Genomic DNA, 26,397 nt, shown 5'->3' on the forward strand with positions numbered 1-26,397 from the left:
CTATAGGCAACATTATCATAAATTGATGTATGAGTGAGTAATAAATAAATTTGTATATAAATAAATCATGAGTATCACAAAGGTAGGTCATGAATCATACCACACTGTATGTTATGGGGAACCGCAGGTGAAGAGAATAATAACTACCGGTCCAGAGAGAGGATCCAAAAAATATAATCACCCACCTCTACCCATGCAACCTGAGCAGCATAGAAAAAAAGTAAAGGAGAACCTACCAGGACAAGTGCGTGTGTCAACCAACAAGGATGGCGTTACCCCAACGCGTTTTGGCATTTTTGGGGGACGTTACAAGGCTTAGAAGAAATTTCTCAGAAATTTTCAAAAAACTACTTTTTAAGGACCAGTTCAGGTCTGAAGTCACTTTGTGAGGCTTACATAATAGAAACCACCCAAAAATGATCCCATTCTAGAAACTACACCCCTCAAGGTATTCAAAACTGATTTTACAAACGTTGTTAACCCTTTAGGCGTTCCACAAGAATTAATGGAAATAGAGATACAATTTCAAAATTTCACTTTTTTGGCAGATTTTCCATTTTAATATTTTTTTCCAGTTACAAAGCAAGGGTTAACAGCCAAACAAAACTCAATATTTATGGCCCTGATTCTGTAGTTTACAGAAACACCCCATATGTGTTCGTAAACTGCTGTACGGGCACACTGCAGGGCACAGAAGGTTTTTGGAAGGCAGATTTTGCAGGACTGGTTTTTTTACACCATGTCCCATTTGAAGCGCCCCTGATGCACCCCTAGAGTAGAAACTCCCAAAAAGTGACCCCATTTTATAAACTACGGGATAGGTTGGAAGTTTTGTTGGTACTAGTTTAATGTACATATAATTTTTGGTTGCTCTATATTATACTTTTTGTGAGGCAAGGTAACAAGAAATAGCTGTTTTGGCACCATTTTTTTTTTTTGTTATTTACAAAATTCATCTGAAAGGTTAGATAATATGGTATTTTTATAGAGCAGGTTGTCACGGACGCGGCGATACCTAATATGTATACAAATTTTTTATTTATGTAAGTTTTACACAATGATTTCATTTTAGAAACAAAAAAAATCATGTTTTAGTGTCTCCATAGTCTGAGAGCCATAGTTTTTTCAGTTTTTGGGCGATTATCTTAGGTAGAGTCTCATTTTTTGAAGGATGAGATGACTGTTTGATTGGCACGATTTTGGGGTGCATATAACTTTTTGATCGCTTGCTATAACACTTTTTTTTTATGTAAGATGACAAAAAATAGCTTTTTTTACACAGTTTCTCTTTATTTTTTTTACGGTGTTCACCTGAGGGGTTAGGTCACGTGATATTTTTATAGATTAACTTATTACGGACGCGTCGATAGCTAATATGTATACTTTTTTATTTATTTATGTAAGTTTTACGCAATGATTTCATTTTTGAAACAAAAAAAAAATCATGTTTTAGTGTTTCCATAGTCTGAGAGCCATAGTTTTTTCAGTTTTTGGGCGATTATCTTGGGTAGGGTATGATTTTTGCGGGATGAGATGATGGTTTGATTGGCACTATTTTGGGGTGCATATGACTTTTTGATCGCTTTCTATTAGGCCCCTTTCACACGGGCGAGTATTCCGCGCGGATGCCATGCGTGAGTTGAACGCATTGCACCCGCACTGAATACCGACCCATTAATTTCTATGGGGCTGTTCACATGAGCGGTGATTTTCACGCATCACTTGTGCGTTGCGTGAAAATCGCAGCATGCTCTATATTTTGTGTTTTTCACGTAACGCAGGCACCATAGAAGTAAATGGGGTTGCGTGAAAATCGCAAGCATCCGCAAGCAAGTGCAGATGTGGTGCGATTTTCACGCACGGTTGCTAGGAGACGATCGGGATGGAGACCCGATCATTATTATTTTCCCTTATAACATAGTTATAAGGGAAAATAATAGCATTCTGAATACAGAATGCATAGTAAAATAGCGCTGGAGGGGTTAAAAAAATAAATAAATAATTTAACTCACCTTAATCCACTTGATCGCGGAGGCCGGCATCTCCTTCTGTCTCCTTTGCTGAACAGGACCTGTGGTGAGCATTCATTACAGGAAAATGACCTGTGGTGACGTCACTCCGGTCATCACATGATCCATCACATGATCTTTTACCATTCTGTTATAAGGGAAAATAATACAATCTACAGAACACCGATCCCAAGCCCGAACTTCTGTGAAGAAGTTCGGGTTTGGGTACCAAACATGCGTGATTTTTCTCACGCGAGTGCAAAACGCATTACAATGTTTTGCACTCGCATGGAAAAATCGCGGGTTTTCCAGTAACGCACCCGCACATTTTCCCGCAACGCCCATCTGAAAGAGGCCTTATACTTTTTGTGATGTAAGGTGAAAAAAAATGGTTTACTTAGCACAGTTTTTATTTTAAATTGTTTACGGTGTTCATCTGAGGGGTTAGGTCATGTGATATTTTTATAGAGCCGGTCGATATGGACGCGGCGATACCTAATATGTATACTTTTTTTTATTTATGTAAGTTTTACACAATAACAGCTTTTTTAAAACAAAAAAAAATGATGTTTTAGTGTCTCCATATTCTGAGCCATAGTTTTTTTATTTTTGTCTTGGGTAGGGGCTCATTTTTTGCGGGATGAGGTGATGGTTAGATTGGTACTATTTTGGTGGGCGTACGCCTTTTTGATAGCTTGCTGTTGTACTTTTTGTGATGTAAGGTGACAAAAAAATGGTTTATTTTGCACAGATTTTATTTTTTACGGTGTTCATCTGAGGGGTTAGGTCATGTGATATGTTTATAGAGCCGGTCGATACACACGCGGCGGTACCTAATATGTCTATTTTATTTATTTTTTCCTATTTTTACTAATTTTTTGTAACTTTATTTGGGGAAAATGACATTTTGGTTTATTTTTACTTGAAACTTTTAATTTTTTTTTCACTTTATTTTTTGTCCCACTTTGGGACTTTTTGGGGTCTTATCCTTTACAATGCATTACAATACTTCTATATTGGAATGCATTGGCTGTATGAGTAATACTGTGTGTATTACTCATACAGCTTCCGGCCTGTGAGATCCAGGGGGCTGGATCTCACAGGCACATCACAGGAAGGCAGCGGTGATGCCTCAGGAAGGCATTGCGCTGCCTTTCATGCCATCGGGTCCCCCCTACAGCCCCATGGGGACCCAATGGCAACGCCGCCCGCCACCACCGCAATAGGTAAAAGCCGCAAACCGAAGGTCTGAATTGACCTGCGGTTTGCGGCGATCGCCGACATGGGGGGGTCACGGGACCCCCCCGCCCATTTATCCGAGGTGCCTGCTCAATGATTTGAGCAGGCACCGGCTTACGATCACCGCCCGCCGCGCTGCGGTGATCAGAAATACACAGGGCGTACAGGTACGCCCTGTGTCCTTAAGTACCAGGACATCAGGACGTACCTGTACGCCCTGTGTCCTGAAGAGGTTAAAGAGCTCAGTTCAATCATTGATGTGCCCCTGTTTAAAATTTTTAAAGACTCTCTATGTACTGGTACAGTGCCAAGAGATTGGCACAAGGCAAATGTGGTACCATATTCAAAAAAGGATCTAGGTCCTCCACAGGTAATTATAGACCAGTTAGTTTAACTTCTGTCGTGGGAAAAGTGTTTGAAGGACTCTTACGGGACTAAATACAGGAGTATGTGACTGTAAATAATATTATACTGTAATTGATAAATAACATTGATTTACCAAGGACAGAAGTTGTCAGACTAACCTTATTTGTTTTTATGAGGAGGTGAGTAGAACCCTTGACAGAGGGGCGGCTGTGGATGTAGTGTTTCTGGATTTTACAAAAGCTTTTGATACTGTTCCTCATAGACGTTTAATTGGTAAAGTAAGGTCTATAGGCTTGGAAAGTAATTGGATTGAAAACTGGTTGAAGGACTGTGTCCAGAGAGTTGTGGTCAATGATTCCTATTCAGAATGGTTCCAGGTTATAAGTGGCGTACCCCAAGGTTCAGTGCTGGGTCCTCTATTATTTAATTTATTTATTAATGATATTGAGGATGGGATTAATAGCACCATTGTTTTTAGTGTCATTTTTGCAGATGACACTAAGCTGTGTAGAACTGTGCAGTCTATGGAAGATGTCCATAAAATACAAGTTGAATTGAACACTCTGAGTGATTGGGCATCAACTCGGAAAATGAGGTTCAATGTGGATAAATGTAAAGTTATGCATCTTGGTAGTAATAATCTCCGTGCTTCATATGTCCTAGGTGATGTAACACTGGGAGAGTCACTTATAGAGAAGGATTTGGGTGTCCTTGTAGATGGTAGATTAAAAACCAGCATACAATATCAATCAGCTGCTTCTAAGGCTACCAGGATCTTGTCATGCATTAAATGAGGCATGGACTTGCGGGGCACGGATGTAATATTACCACTTAACAAAGCGTTGGTGCGGCCTCATCTGGAATATGCAATTCAGTTCTGGACACCAGTCCATAGAAAGGACCCTCTGCAGCTGGAAAAAGTACAGAGGAGAGCGACTAAACTGATGAGGGGAATGGAGGGTCTTAGTTATGAAGAAAGATTAAAAGAATTACCGTATTTTTCGCTTTATAAGATGCACTTTTCCCCCCAAAAGTGGGGGGGAAATGTCAGTGCCTCTTATAAAACGAATACTAGTGAGCGCTTCCATTATAGAAGCGCTCACTAGTATGTATTAGGAGCAGGGAGCGAAGCACCGCAAGCGCAGGTAATACTTACCCTCCCTGGTCTGCGCCGTGGCTCCTCTTCAGCTGTCGCACTCCCATCTTCCCAGCCTGCGCTGCACTGTCCTGACCCCATACAGCGTAAGGACGTAGTGCGCGCACTATGACCTGACGCTGCACGCAGTCATGTGACAGTGCAGCTTAGGCCATGAAGTTGGGAACGCGACAGCTGAAGCGGAGCCGCGGCGCAGGACAGGTAAGATGATTTTTTATTTTAGTCTGATCTGAGAACTGATGGGCTATTCTGAGGTCTAAGGGTACTGATGGTCTGATCTGAGGTCTGGGGGTACTGATGGGCTGATCTGAGGTCTGGGGGTACTGATGGGCTAATCTGAGGTCTGGGGGTACTGATGGGCTAATCTGAGGTATGGGGGTACTGATGGGCTAATCTGAGGTCTGGGGGTACTGATGGGCTAATCTGGGGTCTGATGGGGGTCTGATGGGCTAATCTGAGGCCTGATGGGGGTCTGATGGGCTAATCTGAGGTCTGATAAGGCTCTGAGTTGGCTGATATGAGGTCTGATGAAAAATAGTGCCTCTTATCATCGGGTGTGTCTTATAAAACGAAAAATACAGTACATTTATTTAGTCTTGAGAAGAGACGTCAAAGGGGGGACATGATTAATCTTAACAAATATATAAATGGACCATACAAAAAAAATATGGTGAAAAACTGTTCCATGTAAAATGTCCTCAAAAGACAAGGGGTACTGCATCCGACTGGAGAAGAAAAAGTTCAGTCTCCAGAAGCGTCAAAGCTCCGTTACTGTAAGAACTGTGAAGCTGTGGAATAGACTTCCTCAGGACGTGGTCACAGCAGGAACAGGGGACAGTTTTCAAAAGGGTTTAGATTATTTCTAAAAAGTAAATGACATTAATGCTTATGAAAATATGTAGAAATCTAAGTCTCACTTCATTCTGGGATTCACATCCCCACCTATCCCTTGGTTGAACTTCATTGACTTATGTATTTTTTCAACCGTGATAACTATGTAACTATGTAAGGGTACTTTCACACTTGCGTTGCTGGATTCCGGCAGGCAGTTCCGTCGCGTATGCAAACGGACACCATTTGTAGACGGATCCGGATGCGGTTCCTTCTCACAAATGCATTTCAATACCGAATCCGTCTCTCTGGCTGTCATCCGGAAAAGCGGATCCAATATTTATCTTTTTCACATTTTTAAAGGTCTGCGCATCCACAGACCGCAAAACCGGATCCGTTTTTCCGGAACATTAATGCATTTCAGCAAGTGTTCCAGAATTTTGGACAGAGAAAATACCGCAGCATGCTTCAGTATTTTCTCCATCCAAAAAACGTACAGTGACTGAACTGAAGACATCCTGATGCATCCTGAACAGATTTCTCTCAGAATGCATTAGGATAAAACTGATCAGTTTTTTTTACGGTATTGAGCCCCTAGGACGGAACTCAATACCGGAAAAGTTTAGCGCAAGTGTGAAAGTACCCTACGATTGCTTCATATAATAGTTTATTTTATGCTGCGTTTTTAAAGTCTCTATTGCAGGTATTAGTAATGATGATTGTATGTAAATTTCTAGAGCCACCAGCAATAAAACCACATTACAAAGAGTACTCTGTCTCTGTGGATGAATCTTTAACAATGCTCTGTGAGGCCTATGGAAACCCTGAACCTGAGATCAGTTGGTTTAAAGATGGAAGCCCCCTTTCTGGACAGAGAATAATCAGCAACGGCGCTTTACAAATAGCCTTTGTTCAGCCTGATGATGCAGGCCAATACACATGTGAAGCAGAAAACATAGCCGGCTATGACCGTTCTAACATGACCTTAACTGTGCTGAGTAAGTATGAAAACCATATGATGATGATTAATTAGTGTGAACCAATATGTTCACATTGTTCAATATGTATATTCAGCAGATCCTTGTTCAATATTTGTATATGTTTATAGGATTGCCGTGGATCAGCCATATTGTGTTAATATGTGTTCCTTATCAATACATTGAAAAGTATTTTTGTTATTTGTGGACACTGCACATTTTCTGCATTGCAGCAAATTTAAGGTCTTAAAGAGGTTGTCCGGGTTCAGAGATAAACCCGGACATACCCACATTTTCATCCAGGCAGCCTTTCTGATATATGCAAGCATTGGAACATTTCATGCTCCGATGCTCTCCTTTGCACTGTGCTGTATCGCGCAGGGCAAGGGCTTTTTTATTCACCATAAGAAACTGCTAGGCGGAGGCTTCAGCCCAGCAGTGTTCCCGGTGACGTCACTGGCTCTGATGCGCAAGCTTTAGCGCTGCCCTAGATATTTTATAGGCTAGGGAAACACTAAAGCGCCCCCATTTGAGCAGGTGACGTCACCGGGCTCACTGCTGGGCTGAAGCCTAGGCCCAGCAATCCTTATGGAGAGCCTGGTACGTCACCAGATCTCCAAAAAAAAGCCTTTGTCCTGCGCGATTCAGCACAGGGCAAAGGAGAGCATCAGAGCATGATATCCTCCGATGTTTATGTCAGAGGAGCTGCCTGGGTGAAAAACGGGATGTGTCCGGGTTCAGCTCTGAACCCTGACAACCCTTTTAAATGAGTCAGCGGTATGTTACCTCAGAACACATAAGGGCATAGGAACAGGCATAGAAAATGTTGAATGAGATGGACCTTCCCCGCCCACAATTTTAGACCTGGCATAAGCGGGGCGAAGTCACAGATAGCGCCATCTGCGTATTTCAGTATAGTAAATGACACCCATAAAGTCATAAAGACATGTCATAGGCCTAATAAAAAGGGATTTATGCATCTTAACATATTCAAACCAGTACTCTGTACTGGCACCATTAATGTAAAGGAAAAGCCAAAAGCTGATGAGCAAACGTTGAGCTTCGAAGCACCACAACAAATTGTAGAACTTCACTTGGGAAGCTTTTTCAGTGCATTTACATTCCCATTAAAAATGAGCTTTATTTATTGATTTCCTTTTCACCTGGCCATCTTTTTCATTTTCAGTTCCACCCCAGATTATCAAAAATGTTAAAGACTATGCTGTGACACATAGTGTCCAAGTTACCATTCCCTGTACAGCACATGGAATTCCAACACCAACAATATCCTGGAAAAAGAACAATGTACCAATGGTAGATACAACTGGCAAATATGAGGTGCTGGCATCTGGGCAATTGGTTTTGCTCAATGTTGAGGTAATTGTATTTTTTGCAAGTTCATAAATAAAAATACATTGCAGCTATAAGGTTGTAATATATTGTGATACGGAGTGATGCCAGGCTGACACTGTAAGGTGAGACTGCCCCCTTTTCCCAAACATGACTAAGATAACGGTAATGATAAAAACCTTGCTACCAAACTCGGGTTCGATTCCAAAGTACCACCTGGAACCGAACCCGAGTTCGGTAGCAGGGCTTTTTACAGTAGAAATTAATTTACAAATTTACAAAGTTATTTCCCTAAGACTCGCAAGACTTTGCGAAGTAATAACTTTGGCTCATCTGAGCCAATACATTCTAATACTGATTGATCTCCCTTGGATGTGGTAGCATCCGAAGTCGATTCGCTCATCCCTAGTAGTTATAGTAGCAACAATAGCAGAATAGTAGTTAGTAACAGTTTATAAGGCTGATCCAGAGGAAGGCAAAAAAAAAACTGTGAGGGAAAAAAATTCCTTCCCGACTCCAATCAGGCAATCAGAATAACTCCCTGGATCAACGACCCCTCTCTAGTAGCTATAGCCTGTAATATTATTACACTCCAGAAATACATCCAGGCCCCTCTTGAATTCCTTTATTGTACTCACCATCACCAACTCCTCAGGCAGAGAGTTCCATAGTCTCACTGCTCTTACCGTAAAGAATCCTTTTCTATGTTTGTGTAAAAACCTTCTTTCCTCCAGACGCAGAGGATGTCCCCTCGTCACAGTCACAGTCCTGGGGATAAATAGCTGATGGGATAGATCTCTGTACTGTACCCTGATATATTTATACATATTAATTAGATCCCCCCTCAGCCGTCTTTTTTTCTAAAGTGAATAACCCTAATTTTGGCAATCTTTCTGGGTACTGTAGTCCACCCATTCCAGTTATTACTTTAGTTGCCCTTCTCTGAACCCTCTCCAGCTCTGCTATGTCTGCCTTGTTATGGTAGTAATAGTAGCAGAGGTGGTAGTTTTAGTAGTAATAGTACTAGAGGTAGTAGTTGTAGTAGTTACAATAGCAAAGGTGGTAGTTCTCATTAATATTAATGTTTGCAGAGATGGTAGTTATAGTAGTAATAGTAGCAGAGGTGGTAGTTTTAGAAGTGATGGTAATAGAGGTGGTACTGTAATTTCTAGGCTAGGGTTACACGGCAGCATGTTGTGCAACAATTTAATGATTGTCAATGGTGTTTAAGCGCTAGACGAGACATACTGTGATATGACAGTTGCAGAAACTGATGGTTTTTGTGTCACGGTTGCAAGTCACATGCGGCTTTTATCCCATTGATTTTAATTTAAGTTGCAGGTGAAACGCAATTTACCAGGGATTTACCAAATCATACGTCGAGAATAGTCCTGCGACAGCAAGTTGTGGGCAAATCCCACATGTTTTTTGTCATGAGACTTTTTTCTGACTTGCTGTCATGTGACACATGTTGCCTTAGTATTAATAGTAGCAGAGATGGTAGTTTTAGTAATAAATGATAGTTGTAGAGGTAGCAGTTTTAGTGGGTAGGTAGTTTCATGAGGTGGATTATTTGCATTTTTGGCTTTATAAAAGCTGCTGAATCGATGTCGGCTGTATCTATTAGATTGCAGATGGCAGATGTATTAAACAGAAGTATGCCTGGTTTATAGATGGAGGCTTATTGTGTGCTTCTCTCTGTTTCATATAGAACAAAGATGCTGGTAATTATACATGTACTGCTATTAATGATGTTGGAAAAGATTTGCATACAGTAAGCCTAGTCATCCACTATGCTCCATTTTTCACTGAACTGCCCTCAAATGTGTCATTAAATAAAGGAGAAAAGTTAAGGCTATCATGTAAAGCAAAAGGAAACCCTTTCCCTAAGATAACATGGGCTCACAAAGATAAAATCATAGCAGGTAAGTGAACTGTTGACTTAAGCTGTAAATTAACATGCAGCTTTATTATTTAATACATGAGATGCCTCTAGGACCCATACGATTCAAGTATTCCATGTAGATAATTTTTTTCCCTATAACCAGTATTGATATACTTGCCTTGTTTACGTATGTCTTAGGAGTCTATCATCAGAAAATGATCTATTGTTTAAGTTTCAACATTTTAGTTTTTTATGTGTTCATGTTCCTTTCACTAGTTTTCACAATGTCCTCTGAGCCTTCACAATTGGCACTCTTCACGTTTCAGCTTTTGCTGTGCACGATGGGGCAGAGTCTCCAGCCATCTCATTATAGGGGTTGTCCAAGATAATTAAAAATCTCAGACAAGCCATCCAATAGCCTAACATAAAAAATCATGTTACACTTACCCCTTTCACCAGACCCTTTAGTACTCTGGGGGGCCAGGCTGACTCTATTTCAAAGGTAACAAACAAAGGAGACAATGGTCATTTTAGTTTACAGAGTGTTTATTTGCCTTCTAATTAAAGAGAATATGTCACTACACAATGCAGTGCAATCTTCCCACAGCATGTTATAGTTCAAGAGGAGCTGAGCAGATTGATGTATAGGTTTGTTGGGAAAGATTTGGTAAAATGCTTTCATATCTCTTCTCTTTCTCAAATATACAACTATCAGTGACTGACAGCTATCTCTGTATACACACTTAGAGAATGTTATCAATCACTGATAACACCTTCCCGTGTATAGCTATCAGTGACGGACAGATATCTCTGAGCTCAGAAGAAGCAGAGATTTAAAGGGGTTTTCCGACAGTTTTTACTCATGACCTATCTTCTAGATAGGTCACTTCTAATTGGTGGGGATCCAACATCTGGGACCCACTCCGATCAGCTGTTTGAGAAGGCATCGGTAGAACCACAGCCTTCTCTCAGCTCAACAGTGCCATAAATGGTATAGTAGCTGTGCTTGGTATCACAGCTCAGCCCATTTTCACTTCAATGGGACTGAGCTGCACCTTGATCATGTGACTAGTGATGATCGGGATATAATGAAAGTCAATAGGAGAACCCAGAGCATTAAACCAGGCACCCCCTGCTCTGAAGAGGGGAGGGTGCCGGGTTCATAGGAAAAGGTCAGAAATTTATGGAAACACCACCAAAATGGTTTGGGAACATCATGGGGAGAATGTCTCAATGTATCTTGGACTCCAAGGTTGCTGCTGGGAACCATGTTGTCCGAGTAGTACGCCACTTTTACAGACTGACTCCACTCATAAAGCCTATGCACTAAGTGAAAGGGCTGCCAAAAATTACAAGGAAACCATACGGATGTCTGCCCTATCAACTTTTGATGTACTTTTCTGCGCCTATCATAGTAATCACGGGTAACTGGCAATCAGGGTTCGATGCCAGAGAGGGAGCCTGAGAAAGGGCTACCACATCCAAGGGAGGTCAATGGCTGAAATCTGGCTGAAAACCAAGGGAGGTCAATCAGCTGTTGTTGCCTTGCCCCTTTTTTTTCCTAATTGTGAACCACCCAGAGAGGGTGGGTCAAGTTATTAAAGCACAAGCATCCAAGGAAGGCAGCAGGCATGTGGCAAATATCCATTCCCGACTCGGGAAGGTAGTGACGATAAATAACAATACAGCCCTTATAAGCGGCCCTGTTATTGGAATGAGTACACTTTCCATTAACGAGGATCTATTGGAGGGCAAGTCTGGTGCCAGCAGCCAACTTGCTCCCGGCCTCCACAACATTCACCCAGTGTGCCATCGTGGTGGGGATTGTCTTGACCAGAGTCTTGGCTACTGAAACTGGACTTGTAGGTGAGGGCCTGCTGCCGCTTTGTCGACTCTAGATAACTTCTCGGCGATCGCATGTCCCCGTGACGGAGGCGATCCATTCAGATGTCTGCCCTATCAACTTTTGATGTTCTTTTCTGCGCCTACCATGGTGATCACGGGTAACGGGCAATCAGGGTTCGATGCCAAAGAGGGAGCCTGAGAAAGGGCTACCGCATCCAAAGGAGGTCAGTGGCTGAAATCTGATTGGCTGTTGTTGCCTTGCCCCTTTTTTTTCCTAATTGTGAACCACCCAGAGAGGGTGGGTCAAGTTATTAAAGCACAAGTTTCCAAGGAAGGCAGCAGGCACGCAGCAATTACACACTCCTGACTCGGGGAGGTAGTGACGATAAATAACAATACAGCACTCCTAAGCGGGCCTGTTATTGGAATGAGTACACTTTACATTAACGAGGATCTATTGGAGGGCAAGTCTGGTGCCAGCAGCCAACTTGCTCCCGGCCTCCACAACGTTCACCCAGTGTGCCATCATGGTGAGGATTGTGTTGACCAGACTCTTGGCTACTGAGAATGGACTTGTAGGTGAGGGCCTGCTGCCGCTTTGTTGACTCTAGATAGCTTCTAGGCGATCGTATGTCCCCGTGACGGCGACGATCCATTCTGATGTCTGCCCTATCAACTTTGGAGCAATTTTTCAACAAGGACCTTCTGGTATAGCACCGTTTTGCTTGTCCTCTCCACCAGAGGAATGAGAGATGAGAAGTTCTCTTTGTAGCGGGGGTCGAGAAGGGTGAACAACCAGTAATCCGTGTTGTCTAAAATGCATATAACGCGCGGGTGATGGGAAAGGCAGCCTAACATGAAGTCAGCCATGTGTGCCAGAGTACCAACAGGCAAGACTTTGCTGTCGTAATCAGAAGGTGAGCTGACCCTGTAAAACAATATATGCGAGGGCCTGCAGTTGAGCTGACCCTGTAAAACATTATATGCGAGGGCCTGCAGTTGAGCTGACCCTGTAAAACATTATATGCGAGGGCCTGCAGTTGAGCTGACCCTGTAAGGCCTCTTTCACACGGGCGTTGCGGGAAAATGTGCGGGTGTTCGGGAACACCCGCGATTTTTCAGTGCGAGTGCAAAACATTGTAATGCGTTTTGCACTCGCGTGAGAAAAATTGCGCATGTTTGGTACCCATATAACATGGTTATAAGGGAAAATAATAGCATTCTGAATACATAATGCATAGTAAAATAGCGCTGGAGGGGTTAAAAAAATAAATAAATAATAATTTAACTCACCTTAGTCCACTTGATTGCGATGCCCGGCATCTCCTTCTGTCTCCTTTACTGAACAGGACCTGTGGTGAGCATTCATTACAGGTCAAGGACCTGTGGTGACGTCACTCCGGTCATCACATGATCCATCACCATGGTAAAAGATCATGTGATGGATCATGTGATGACCGGAGTGACGCCACCACAGGTCCTTGACCTGTAATGAATGCTCACCACAGGTCCTGTTCAGTAAAGGAGACAGAAGGAGATGCCGGGCTACGCGATCAAGTGGACTAAGGTGAGTTAAATTATTATTATTTTTTTTAACCCCTCCAGCGCTATTGTACTATGCATTCTGTATTCAGAATGCTATTATTTTCCCTTATAACCATGTTTTAACCCCTTAAGGACCGGGCTCATTTTCACCTTAAGGACCAGGCCATTTTTTGCAAATCTGACCAGTGTCACTTTAAGTGCTCATAACTTTAAAACGCTTTGACTTATCCAGGCCATTCTGAGATTGTTTTTTCGTCACATATTGTACTTCATGACACTGGTAAAATGAAGTCAAAAAAATTATTTTTTTTGCACAAAAAAATACCTAATTTACCAAAAATTTGAAAAAAATTAGCAAATTTCAAAGTTTCAGTTTCTCTACTTCTGTAATACATAGTAATACCCCAAAAAATTGTGATGACTTTACATTCCCCATATGTCTACTTCATGTTTGAATTGTTTTGGGAATGATATTTTATTTTTTGGGGATGTTATAAGGCTTAGAAGTTTAGAAGCAAATCTTGAAATTTTTCAGAAATTTACAAAAACTCAATTTTTAGCGACCAGTTCAGGTCTGAAGTCACTTTGCGAGGCTTACATAATAGAAACCACCCAAAAATGACCCCATCTAAGAAACTACACCCCTCAAGGTATTCAAAACTGATTTTGCATACATTGTTAACCCTTTAGGTGTTGCACAAGAGTTATTGGCAAATGGGGAGGAAATTTGAGAATTTCATATTTTTGTCAAATTTTTCATTTTAACCCATTTTTTCCACTAACAAACCAAGGGTTAACAGCCAAACAAGACTGTATCTTTATTGCCCTGACTCTGCCGTTTACAGAAACACCCAATATGTGGCCGTAAACTACTGTACGGCCACACAGCGGGGCGTAGAGTGAAAGGTGCACCATATGGTTTTTGGAAGGCTGATTTTTATGGACTGGTTTTTTGACACCATGTCCCATTTGAAGCCCCCTGATGCACCCCAAGAGGAGAAACTCCCTAAAAGTGACCCCATCTAAGAAACTACACCCCTCAAGGTATTCAAAACTGATTTTACATACGTCGTTAACCCTTTAGGTGTTGCACAAGAGTTATTGGCAAATGGGGATGAAATTTGAGAATTTCATTTTTTTGCCTAATTTTCAATTTTAACCCATTTTTTCCACTAACAAAGCAAGGGTTAACAGCCAAACAAGATTGTATCTTTATTGCCCTGACTCTGCCGTTTACAGAAACACCCCATATGTGGCCGTAAACTACTGTACGGGCACACAGTAGGGCGTAGAGTGAAAGGTGCGCGGTTTGGTTTTTGGAAGCCAGATTTTGCTGGACTGGTTTTTTGACACCATGTCCCATTTGAAGCCCCCCTGATGCACCCCTAGAGTAGAAACTCCATAAAAGTGACCCCATCTAAGAAACTACACCCCTCAAGCTATTCAAAACTGATTTTACAAACTTTGTTAACCCTTTAGGTGTTGCACAAGATTTAATGGAAAATAGAGACACAATTTCAAAATTTCACATTTTTGGCAGATTTTCCATTTTAATATTTTTTTTCCAGTTACAAAGCAAGGGTTAACAGCCAAACAAAACTCAATATTTATGGCCCTAATTCTGTAGTTTACAGAAACACCCCATATGTGGTCGTAAACCGCTGTACGGGCACACGGCAGGGCGCAGAAGGAAAGGAATTCCATACGGTTTTTGGAAGGCAGGTTTTGCTGGACTGTTTTTTTTGACACCATGTCCCATTTGAAGCCCCCCTGATGCACCCCTAGAGTAGAAACTCCAAAAAAGTGACCCCATTTTAGAAACTACGGGATAGGGTGGCAGTTTTGTTGGTACTAGTTTAGGGTACATATGATTTTTGGTTGCTCTATATTACACTTTTTGTGCAGCAAGGTAACAAGAAATAGCTTTTTTGGCACGTTTTTTTTTTTTGTTATTTACAACATTCATCTGACAGGTTAGATTATGTGGTATTTTTATAGAGCAGGTTGTCGCGGACGCGGCGATACCTAATATGTATACATTTTTTTTTATTTATGTAAGTTTTATACAATAACTTCATTTTTAAAACCAAAAAAATGTTTTAGTGTCTCCATATTCTAAGAGCCATAGTTTTTTCAGTTTTTGGGCGATTATCTTGAGTAGGGTCTCATTTTTTGCGGGATAAGATGACGGTTTGATTGGCACTATTTTGGGGTGCATATGATTTTTTGATCGCTTGCTATTACACTTTTTGTGACGTAAGATGGCAAAAAATGGCTTTTTTTACACTGTTTTTATTTTTATTTTTTTACGGTGGTCATCTGAGGGGTTAGGTCATGTGATATTTTTATAGAGCCGGTCGATACGGACGCGGCGATACCTAATATGTATACTTTTTTTTTATTTATGTAAGTTTTACAGAATGAGTTCATTTTTGAAAAAAAAAAAATCATGTTTTAGTGTCTCCATAGTCTAAGAGCCATAGTTTTTTCAGCTTTTGGGCGATTATCTTGAGTAGGGTCTCATTTTTTGCGGGATGAGATGACGGTTTGATTGGTACTATTTTGGCGTACATGCGACTTTTTTGATCACTTTTATTACTTTTTTTGGGAAGTAAGGTGGGCAAAATTTCAATTTTCTCATAGTTTTTATTTTTTTATTTTTATGGCGTTCACCGTGCGGGGAAAGTAACATGACCATTTTATAGATCAGGTCGTTACGGACGCGGCGATACCTAATATGTGTAGTTTATTTTATTTTTTTAATTTTTATTCAGTGATAAATGTTTTTTTTTTTATCTTAACTTTTTTCACTTTTTTTTACATTTTTGTGACCCAGACCCACTTGGTTCTTGAAGATCCAGTGGGTCTGGTGTCTGTATAATACAGTACAGAACAATATATATTGTTCTGTACTGTATTTTACTTACACTGAACAGATCTGTGCTTTTAGCATAGATCTGTTCAGCACCATGGACAGCAGGACGCCTGAGCAGGCGTCCTGTTGCCATGGGAACCCTCCCCGTCTGCTCAGAACTTCGCAGACGGGGAAGGGTAAGGACGGGGCTGAGGGGGGCTCTCTGGGGGCTCTCTCCCTCTCCATCGGGGGGCTGCAAAGCCACAGCAGCCCCCCGATGGAGAGGGAGGGAGCTCCCTGACCGATGACAGTTAACTTTTTCCATACAGCGGTCCGTACGGACCGCGGTATGGAAAGGGTTAAACGGCTGACATCTTCACAGATGTCAGCCGTTTATACCAGGGTGCCAGCAATGTGCTGGCACCCTGGTATACCCACTAGAAGCCAACGATCGTTCATGGGGAGGCGGGCGGGGGATCGCGATCCCGCCTGCCGCACCGCCCGCCTCCCGCAACGCCCCCACCGCCTGCGACACCCCCCCCGCACCACCCTCCGGCATAAAATCGTGCAGGGGTGCAGGGGGGGGTGAAAAATAATGATTTTAGCCACTCTAAAGTTTCTGATCCCCGCGGTCAGGGACCGCGGCGATCAGAAACTGCAAAAAGCGCAGCAAACCGCAGGTCTGAATTGACCTGCGGTTTGCTGCGATCGCCGATACGGGGGGGTCAAATGACCCCCCCCTGCATTGTTACGGGATGCCGGCTGAATGATTTCAGCCGAAATCCCGTTCCAATTAACCCCTGGGGCGCCGGAATACAGATTTTAAGTCAGGACGTACCGGTACGTCCTGGGTCCTTAAGGACTCGGGAAATAGGGCGTACCGGTACGTCCTAGGTCCTTAAGGGGTTAAGGGGAAATAATAATGATCGGGTCTCCATCCTGATTGTCTCCTAGCAACCGTGCGTGAAAATCGCACCGCATCCGCACTTGCTTGCGGATGCTTGCGATTTTCACACAACCCCATTCACTTCTATGGGGCCTGCGTTACGTGAAAAATGCAGAATATAGAGCATGCTGCGATTTTCACGCAACGCACAAGTGATGCGTGAAAATCACCGCTCATGTGAACAGCCCCATAGAAATGAATGGGTCGGTATTCAGTGCGGGTGCAATGCGTTCAACTCACGCATCGCATCCGCGCGGAATACTCGCCCATGTGAAAGGGGCCTAAAACATTTGCGAGGGTCTGCAGTTGAGCTGACCCTGTAAAAAATTTAATGCGATGAATAAGCTTGTTGATATGATGTAAGAGGAGGAGAAGGATGAGAAAAGGAAGATTTAACCATATACCCTTTTTTGTGGTGGAATGGGAATACAGTGTATTCAGTACATTAAACAACACATTTAAAGTGCATTTGTTCATCAGCTTTCCCCTGGTGGAGTCGAGAAGTCTGGGGCAATCCAGGCCTTGTTCATTTTTATAAGAGTCAACCTGTCAGCATTTTCAGTTGATAGGCGGATACGCTTATCTGTTATGATGCCAGCAGCAGCACTAAATACTCGCTCAGACAAAACGCTGGCGGCAGGGCAGGCCAGCACCTCCAAGGCGTAGAGCGCCAGTTCGTGCCACGTGTCCAGCTTGGACACCCAGTAGTTGTAAGGCACTGAGGGATCACTGAGGATGCCGACACGGTCTGCTACGTACTCCTTCACCATCTTCCAAAACTTTTCCCTCCTTGTGACACTAGGCCGTGCATCAGGGTGAGAGTGTTGGCGGGGTGTCATGAAACTGTCTCAGGCCTTGGAGAGTGTTGCCCTGCCTCTGTTGGAACTTCTGTGTGTTCCCCTTGTCTCCCCTCCTCGGTTGGCAAAGGAACTACAGACTCTGCCGCCAGCGTTGTCAAATGGAAATTTTTGGAGCAATTTTTCAACAAGGACCTTCTGGTATTGCACCGTTTTGCTCGTCCTCTCCTCCTGAGGAATGAGAGATGAGAAGTTCTCTTTGTAGCGGGGGTCGAGAAGGGTGAACACTAGAGTTGAGCGAACACCTGGATGTTCAGGTTCGAGAAGTTCGGCCGAACTTCCGGGAAATGTTCGGGTTCGTCCCGAACCCGAACCCCATTGAAGTCAATGGGGACCCGAACTTTTGGGCACTAAAAAGGCTGTAAAACAGCCCAGGAAAGAGCTAGAGGGCTGCAAAAGCAGCAACATGTAGGTAAATCCCCTGCAAACAAATGTGGATAGGGAAATGAATTAAAATAAAAATAAAAAAAATAAAAATTAACCAATATCAATTGGACAGAGGTCCCATAGCAGAGAATCTGGCTTCACATCAGCAGAGAATCAGTCTCTTCATGCCATAGCAAAGAATCTGGCTTCATGTCAGCAGAGAATCAGTCTCTTCATGCCATAGCAGAGAATCTGGCTTCATGTCAGCGCAGAATCAGTCTTCATGTCATAGCAGAGAATCAGGCTTCACGTCACCCACCACTGGAACAGGCCACTGTCACATATTTAGGCCCCGGCACCCAGACAGAGGAGAGAGGTCCCGTAACAGAGAATCTGGCCTTATGTCAGCACAGAATCTGTCTTCATGTCATAGCAGAGAATCAGGCTTCACGTCACCCACCACTGGAACAGGCCACTGTCACATATTTAGGCCCAGGAACCCAGGCAGAGGAGAGAGGTCCCGTAACAGAGAATCTGGCCTTATGTCAGCGCAGAATCAGTCTTCATGTCATAGCAGAGAATCAGGCTTCACATCACCCACCACTGGAACAGGCCACTGTCACACATTTAGGCCCAGGCACCCAGACAGAGGAGAGAGGTCCCGTAACAGAGAATCTGGCCTTATGTCAGCACAGAATCTGTCTTCATGTCATAGCAGAGAATCAGGCTTCACGTCACCCACCACTGGAACAGGCCACTGTCACATATTTAGGCCCAGGCACCCAGGCAGAGGAGAGAGGTCCCGTAACAGAGAATCTGGCCTTATGTCAGCGGAGAATCTGTCTTCATGTCATAGCAGAGAATCAGGCTTCACGTCACCCACCACTGGAACAGGCCACTGTCACACATTTAGGCCCCGGCACCCAGACAGAGGAGAGGTTCATTCAACTTTGGGTTGCCCCGCAATATAATGGTAAAATGAAAATAGTATTGAATGAGGAAGTGCCCTGGAGAAGAATAATATATTGTGAAGGGGAGGTAGTTAATATCTAATCTGCACAAGGGATGGACAGGTCCTGTGGGATCCATGCCTGGTTCATTTTTATGAACGTCAGCTTGTCCACATTGGCTGTAGACAGGCGGCTGCGTTTGTCTGTAATGACGCCCCCTGCCGTGCTGAATACACGTTCAGACAAAACGCTGGCCGCCGGGCAGGCCAGCACCTCCAAAGCATAAAAGGCTAGCTCTGGCCACGTGGACAATTTGGAGACCCAGAAGTTGAATGGGGCCGAACCATCAGTCAGTACGTGGAGGGGTGTGCACAGGTACTGTTCCACCATGTTAGTGAAATGTTGCCTCCTGCTAACACGTTCCGTATCAGGTGGTGGTGCAGTTAGCTGTGGCGTGGTGACAAAACTTTTCCACATCTCTGCCATGCTAACCCTGCCCTCAGAGGAGCTGACCGTGACACAGCTGCGTTGGCAACCTCTTGCTCCTCCTCTGCCTTCGCCTTGGGCTTCCACTGGTTCCCCTGTGACATTTGGGAATGCTCTCAGTAGCGCGTCTACCAACGTGCGCTTGTACTCGCGCATCTTCCTATCACGCTCCAGTGTAGGAAGTAAGGTGGGCACATTGTCTTTGTACCGGGGATCCAGCAGGGTGGCAACCCAGTAGTCCGCACACGTTAAAATGTGGGCAACTCTGCTATCGTTGCGCAGGCACTGCAGCATGTAGTCGCTCATGTGTGCCAGGCTGCCCAGAGGTAAGGACAAGCTGTCCTCTGTGGGAGGCGTATCGTCATCGTCCTGTGTTTCCCCCCAGCCACGCACCAGTGATGGGCCCGATCTGCTTTGGGTGCCACCCCACTGTGAACATGCTTCATCCTCATCCTCCTCCACCTCCTCCTCGTCCTCCTCGTCCTCCAGTAGTGGGCCCTGTCTGGCCACATTTGTACCTGGCCTCTGCTGTTGCAAAAAACCTCCCTCTGAGTCACTTCGAAGAGACTGGCCTGAAAGTGCTAAAAATTACCCCTCTTCCTCCTCTTCCTCCTGGGCCACCTCCTCTTCCATCATCGCCCTAAGTGTTTTCTCAAGGAGACATAGAAGTGGTATTGTAACGCTAATAACGGCGTCATCGCCACTGGCCATGTTGGTGGAGTACTCGAAACAGCGCAACAGGGCGCACAGGTCTCGCATGGAGGCCCAGTCATTGGTGGTGAAGTGGGGCTGATCCGCAGTGCGACTGACCCGTGCGTGCTGCAGCTGAAACTCCACTATGGCCTGCTGCTGCTCGCACAGTCTGTCCAGCATATGCAAGGTGGAGTTCCACCTGGTGGGCACGTCGCATATGAGGCGGTGAGCGGGAAGGCCGAAGTTACGCTGTAGCGCAGACAGGCGAGCAGCGGCAGGGTGTGAACGCCGGAAGCGCGAACAGACGGCCCGCACTTTATGCAGCAGCTCTGACATGTCGGGGTAGTTGCGAATGATCTTCTGCACCACCAAATTCAGCACATGCGCCAGGCAAGGGATGTGCGTCAAACCGGCTAGTCCCAGAGCTGCAACGAGATTTCGCCCATTATCGCACACCACCAGGCCGGGCTTGAGGCTCACCGGCAGCAACCACTCGTCGGTCTGTTGTTCTATACCCCGCCACAACTCCTGTGCGGTGTGGGGCCTGTCCCCCAAACATATGAGTTTCAGAACGGCCTGCTGACGTTTTCCCCGGGCTGTGCTGAAGTTGGTGGTGAAGGTGTGTGGCTGACTGGATGAGCAGGTGGAAGAAGAGGAGGAGGAAGCTGAGTAGGAGGAGGAGGAGACAGGAGGCAAAGAATGTTGCCCTGCGATTCTTGGCGGCGGAAGGACGTGCGCCAAACAGCTCTCCGCCTGGGGCCCAGCCGCCACTACATTTACCCAGTGTGCAGTTAGGGAGATATAGCGTCCCTGGCCGTGCTTACTGGTCCACGTATCTGTGGTTAGGTGGACCTTGCCACAGATGGCGTTGCGCAGTACACACTTGATTTTATCGGACACTTGGTTGTGCAGGGAAGGCACGGCTCTCTTGGAGAAGTAGTGGCGGCTGGGAACAACATACTGTGGGACAGCAAGCGACATGAGCTGTTTGAAGCTGTCTGTGTCCACCAACCTAAATGACAGCATTTCATAGGCCAGTAGTTTAGAAATGCTGGCATTCAGGGCCAGGGATCGAGATTGGCTAGGTGGGAATTTACGCTTTCTCTCAAATGTTTGTGAGATGGAGAGCTGAACGCTGCCGTGTGACATGGTTGGGATGCTTGGTGACGCAGGTGGTGGTGTTGGTGGTACATCCCATGTTTGCTGGGCGGCAGGTGCCAACGTTCCTCCAGAGGCGGAGGAAGAGGCCGAGGCGGCGGCAGCAGCAGAAGAGGCCGAGGCGGCAGCAGCAGAAGTAGCAGGGGGAGCCTGAGTGACTTCCTTGTTTTTAAGGTGTTTACTCCACTGCAGTTCATGCTTTGCATGCAGGTGCCTGGTCATGCAGGTTGTGCTAAGGTTCAGAACGTTAATGCCTCGCTTCAGGCTCTGATGGCACAGCGTGCAAACCACTCGGGTCTTGTCGTCAGCACATTGTTTGAAGAAGTGCCATGCCAGGGAACTCCTTGAAGCTGCCTTTGGGGTGCTCGGTCCCAGATGGCAGCGGTCAGTAGCAGGCGGAGTCTCTTGGCGGCGGGTGTTCTGATTTTGCCCACTGCTCCCTCTTTTGCTACGCTGTTGGCTCGGTCTCACCACTGCCTCTTCCTCCGAACTCTGAAAGTAAGTGGCACGACCTTCATTCCATGTGGGGTCTAGGACCTCATCGTCCCCTGCATCGTCTTCCACCCAGTCTTGATCCCTGACCTCCTGTTCAGTCTGCACACTGCAGAAAGACGCAGCAGTTGGCACCTGTGTTTCGTCATCATCAGAGACGTGCTGAGGTGGTATTCCCATGTCCTCATCATCATGAAAAATAAGTGGTTGTGCGTTAGTGCATTCTATCTCTTCCACCCCTGGGGAAGGGCTAGGTGGATGCCCTTGGGAAACCCTGGCAGCAGAGTCTTCAAACAGCATAAGAGACTGCTGCATAACTTGAGGCTCAGACAGTTTCCCTGATATGCATGGGGGTGATGTGACAGACCGATGGGCTTGGTTTTCATGCGCCATCTGTGCGCTTTCTGCAGAAGACTGGGTGGGAGATAATGTGAACGTGCTGGATACACTGTCGGCCACCCAATTGACTAATGCCTGTACCTGCTCAGGCCTTACCATCCTTAGAACGGCATTGGGCCCCACCAAATATCGCTGTAAATTCTGCTGGCTACTGGGACCTGAGGTAGTTGGTTCACTAGGACTTGTGGCTGTGGCAGAACGGCCACGTCCTCTCCCAGCACCAGAGGGTCCACTAACATCACCACGACCATGTCCACGTCCGCGTACGCGTCCTTTATTAGATGTTTTCCTCATTGTTCCTGTTCACCACAATTTTGAGAATGGCAAATTTGGGAATAGTTTTTCAACCCAGAACAAAAACTGTGCTTTTACGGTCACTACAAATAACTTGACCAGCTCAAACAGTACAGATTTGGTTGAATAGAAATGTCAGGTCTATTTTTTAGGCGCTGGGTGACAGGCTCAACTTGCCCCTGATGTAGTATATGGCCAAAAAATAACCACACTATTAATGGTTAAATGCACTTGGGTGACACAGGCTCAGCCTGCACCTGATGTAGTATATAGCCAAAAATTAACCACACTGTTGATGGTTAAATGCACTTGGGTGACACAGGCTCAGCCTGCACCTGATGTAGTATATGGCCAAAAATTAACCACACTGTTGATGGTTAAATGCACTTGGGTGACACAGGCTCAGCCTTCACCTGATGTAGTATATGGCCAAAAAATAACCACACTGTTGATGGTTAAATGCACTTGGGTGACACAGGCTCAGCCTGCACCTGATGTAGTATATGGCCAAAAAATAACCAGACTGTTGATGGTTAAATGCACTTCGGTGACACAGGCTCAGCCTGCAGCTGATGTAGGATATAGCAAAAAATAACCACACTATTGATGGTTAAAAGCACTTGGTGGTAGCTTGTGCTGGCGCACCACAAGCCACAAAATGGCCGCCGATCACCCCAGAAAAAAAGTGATCTAAAAACGCTCTGGGCAGCCTCAAAAAAGTGAGCAAGTCGATATTAGCACTTCAATGATCCACAGCTGGAGATCGATCACAGAATGAAGTCTTTTGGAGGAGTTAATCTGCCTAATCTCGCCCTAACGTCGCAGCTGCAACCTCTCCCTATGCTTGAATCAGCAGAGTGACGTGCAGCGCTACGTGACCCAAGCTTATATAGAGGTTGGGTCACATGCTGCACTGGCCAATCACAGCCATGCCAATAGTAGGCAAGGCTGTGATGGCCTCTTGGGGCAAGTAGTATGACGCTTGTTGATTGGCTGCTTTGCAGCCTTTCAAAAAGCGCCAAGAAAGCGCCGAACACCGAACCCGAACCCGGACTTTTACGAAAATGGTCGGGTTCGGGTCCGTGTCACGGACACCCCAAAATTCGGTACGAACCCGAACTATACAGTTCAGGTTCGCTCATCCCTAGTGAACACCCATTAATCTGTGTTGTTTAAAATGCGTATAACGCGCGGGTCGCAGGAAAGGCAGCCTACTATGAAGTCAGCCATGTGTGTCAGAGTACCAATAGGCAAGACTTCGCTGTCGTCATCAGGAGGATCACTCTCAATCTCCTCTTCCTCTTCCTCCTCTTCTGCCCACCCATGCTGAACAGATGGAATTAAACTTCCATTAGTACTACCCTCTGTAGCGGAGGCTCCTGCTCATGCTCCTCCTCCTCTACATCGTCCAATTCGCGCTGAGAAGACGGACGGAGGGTGGTCTGGCTATCACCCTGTGTAATGTCTTCTTCCCCCATTTCCACCTCTTCCACATGCAAAGCGTCGTCCTTAATTGTGAGCAGCGAGCGTTTGAGTAAACACAGAAGTGGGATGGTGACACTGATAATAGCGTTATCGCCGCTCACCATCTGTGTTGATTCCTCAAAGTTTCTTAAAACCTCAAAGATGTCAGAAATCCATGCCCACACCTCGCTTCTGATTAGCGGAAGCAGACTGGGAAGCCGATGACCATGTTGCAGCTGGTATTCCACTACTGCCCTCTGCTGCTCACAAAGCCTGCCCAACATGTGGAACGTGGAGTTCCAGCACGTGCTCACGTCGCACAACAGCCGGTAAGATGGCAATTTCAAGCGCTACTGCAGCGTTGAAAAACCGCCTGAAGCTGTCGATGACTTGCGGAAATGGGCACACACGCGGCGCACCTTCACCAGTAGCTCTGACAAATTGGGGTACGTTTTGAGAAACCGCTGAACCACTAATGTGCAAACTGGCACATGAAGCTAGGTATCGTGGATGATTGTTTTTCTTGTGCTCTGGCAGCAGGCACAGTTTCAACGCGCCCAGGGCCTCTGCGTGAACCATCAGCATCACGGCCACTTCCCCGTCCCTTACTGCTCGCCTTGCGCATATTAAATGTTATATGCACGCTTGACACACAAGATGTGGCACGGATGTCACAGTTCACAGCAAGCACAGTATATGGAAAAAGTATGTAAAAGTATGGAAAAAGCAGATTTCAATTATATTTCTCCAATCTCTGGCCCTGACATACAGAAGTTATTGGACTGATGTCACTAGTCACTGCAGACACCCTCTATATAAAATTTATTAAAATTATGCAAAAATATAGTATTTTTCAGTTATATTTCTCCAATCTCTGGCCCTGACACACAGAAGGTATTGGACAGATGTCACTAGTCACTGCAGACACCCTCTATATGAAAATTACTGAAAATGATGGAAAAAAAATATTAATTTTAACTTATATTTCTCCAATCTCTGGCCCTGACACACAGAAGGTATTGGACAGATGTCACTAGTCACTGCAGACACCCTCTATATGAAAATTACTGAAAATGATAGAAAAAATATATTAATTTTAACTTATAAAATTTCTCCAATCTCTGGCCCTTACACACAGAAGGTATTTGACAGAGGTCACTAGTGACTGCAGACACCCTCTATATAAAAAGTATTGAAAATGCTGGGGAAAAAAATTGTACTATATCTATGAAATACTGCCAGCCCACCACACACAATAGTCCTTAAAATGGCATTACTGGCATTACAGTGAGGGAGGTACTTACCTGCACGTTTATTGGCTGCATAGCAGCCTACGAAATGTGCGGGAGGAGACTCAAGCATGGCGCTCAAGCTCTACCGCCATGTGCCGAGCATAGCGATGCTCGAGCTGAACAGCAGTTCTGCAGAGCATGCTCGCTCAACACTACATGTGACTGATGAACGTGACATCACATGGCCTAGGGAAATCTTTGAGAAGGTTGTGGCATTACTGGGAGCGCTGGTGCCTTCTCAAACAGCTAATCAGCAGGGGTCGGACCCCCATCAATCAGATACTGATGACCTATCCAGAGAATAGGTCATTAGTAAAAAAAACTGTTAGAAAAACCCTTTAAATGTATAAAGCACAAGTTTTACTAAATCTTTTCACAATACAATACAATACATGTGTAAATCAATCTGCTCAGCTCCTTCTGCTCCATTACATGCTGCCTGCAAATTTCATTGCATTTCTTGTAGTTTAAAGATGTTATTCAGAATTTGAAAAATGCTTCTGCCCTTTTTTCTGAATTATTGTCAATATTGTCCACGGGCTATGTATAATTTTGCAGTTCCATGACTTACACTTGAATTAGGATAAGGTTGAAGAACAGACACATTCCGGGGACAGACATGGGGTCTGTTTTAAAAAACAAAACAAAAAAACATATCAGGGGACATTTATTAAGGCCAGTCTTAAGTCCCTCTGCACTAATGGAGGAAGCTCCAAAGTTATGTATGTAAGTTTGGCACATCCTCCAGTAGGACATGCAACAGACTTAAATCTACACCAGCACCCTTTAGGCCTCTTTCACACGAGCGTCGCGTGTGAGGGCCCGATAAGATGCGGGTGCGTTGTGGTAAAATGCGCGATTTTTCTGCGCGAGTGCAAAGCGTTTTAATGCGTTTTGCACGCGCGTGAGAAAAATCGCCATGTTTGGGACCCAGACCCAAACC

At 44.8% G+C, this 26,397-nt stretch overlaps 1 protein-coding gene across 3 annotated transcripts in view; it reads left to right on the plus strand.

Moving 5' to 3' along the window:
- The window catches only part of HMCN1 (hemicentin 1), a 723,834-nt gene that overhangs the window by 493,828 nt on the left and 203,609 nt on the right, over window positions 1-26,397 (plus strand). For all 3 annotated transcript variants that reach the window (XR_005774384.1, XM_040408842.1, XM_040408843.1), the window contains 3 exons: window positions 6,339-6,599; window positions 7,765-7,955; window positions 9,640-9,853. Coding sequence is in view for 2 of the 3 variants with exons in the window: in XM_040408842.1 (XP_040264776.1) it covers window positions 6,339-6,599; window positions 7,765-7,955; window positions 9,640-9,853 (666 nt within the window). In the remaining variant the exon portion in view is untranslated. The remainder of the gene's footprint in view (window positions 1-6,338; window positions 6,600-7,764; window positions 7,956-9,639; window positions 9,854-26,397) is intronic.

Source organism: Bufo bufo, chromosome 9 (genome assembly GCF_905171765.1).
Source record: "Bufo bufo chromosome 9, aBufBuf1.1, whole genome shotgun sequence".
Lineage (NCBI taxonomy): Eukaryota > Metazoa > Chordata > Amphibia > Anura > Bufonidae > Bufo > Bufo bufo.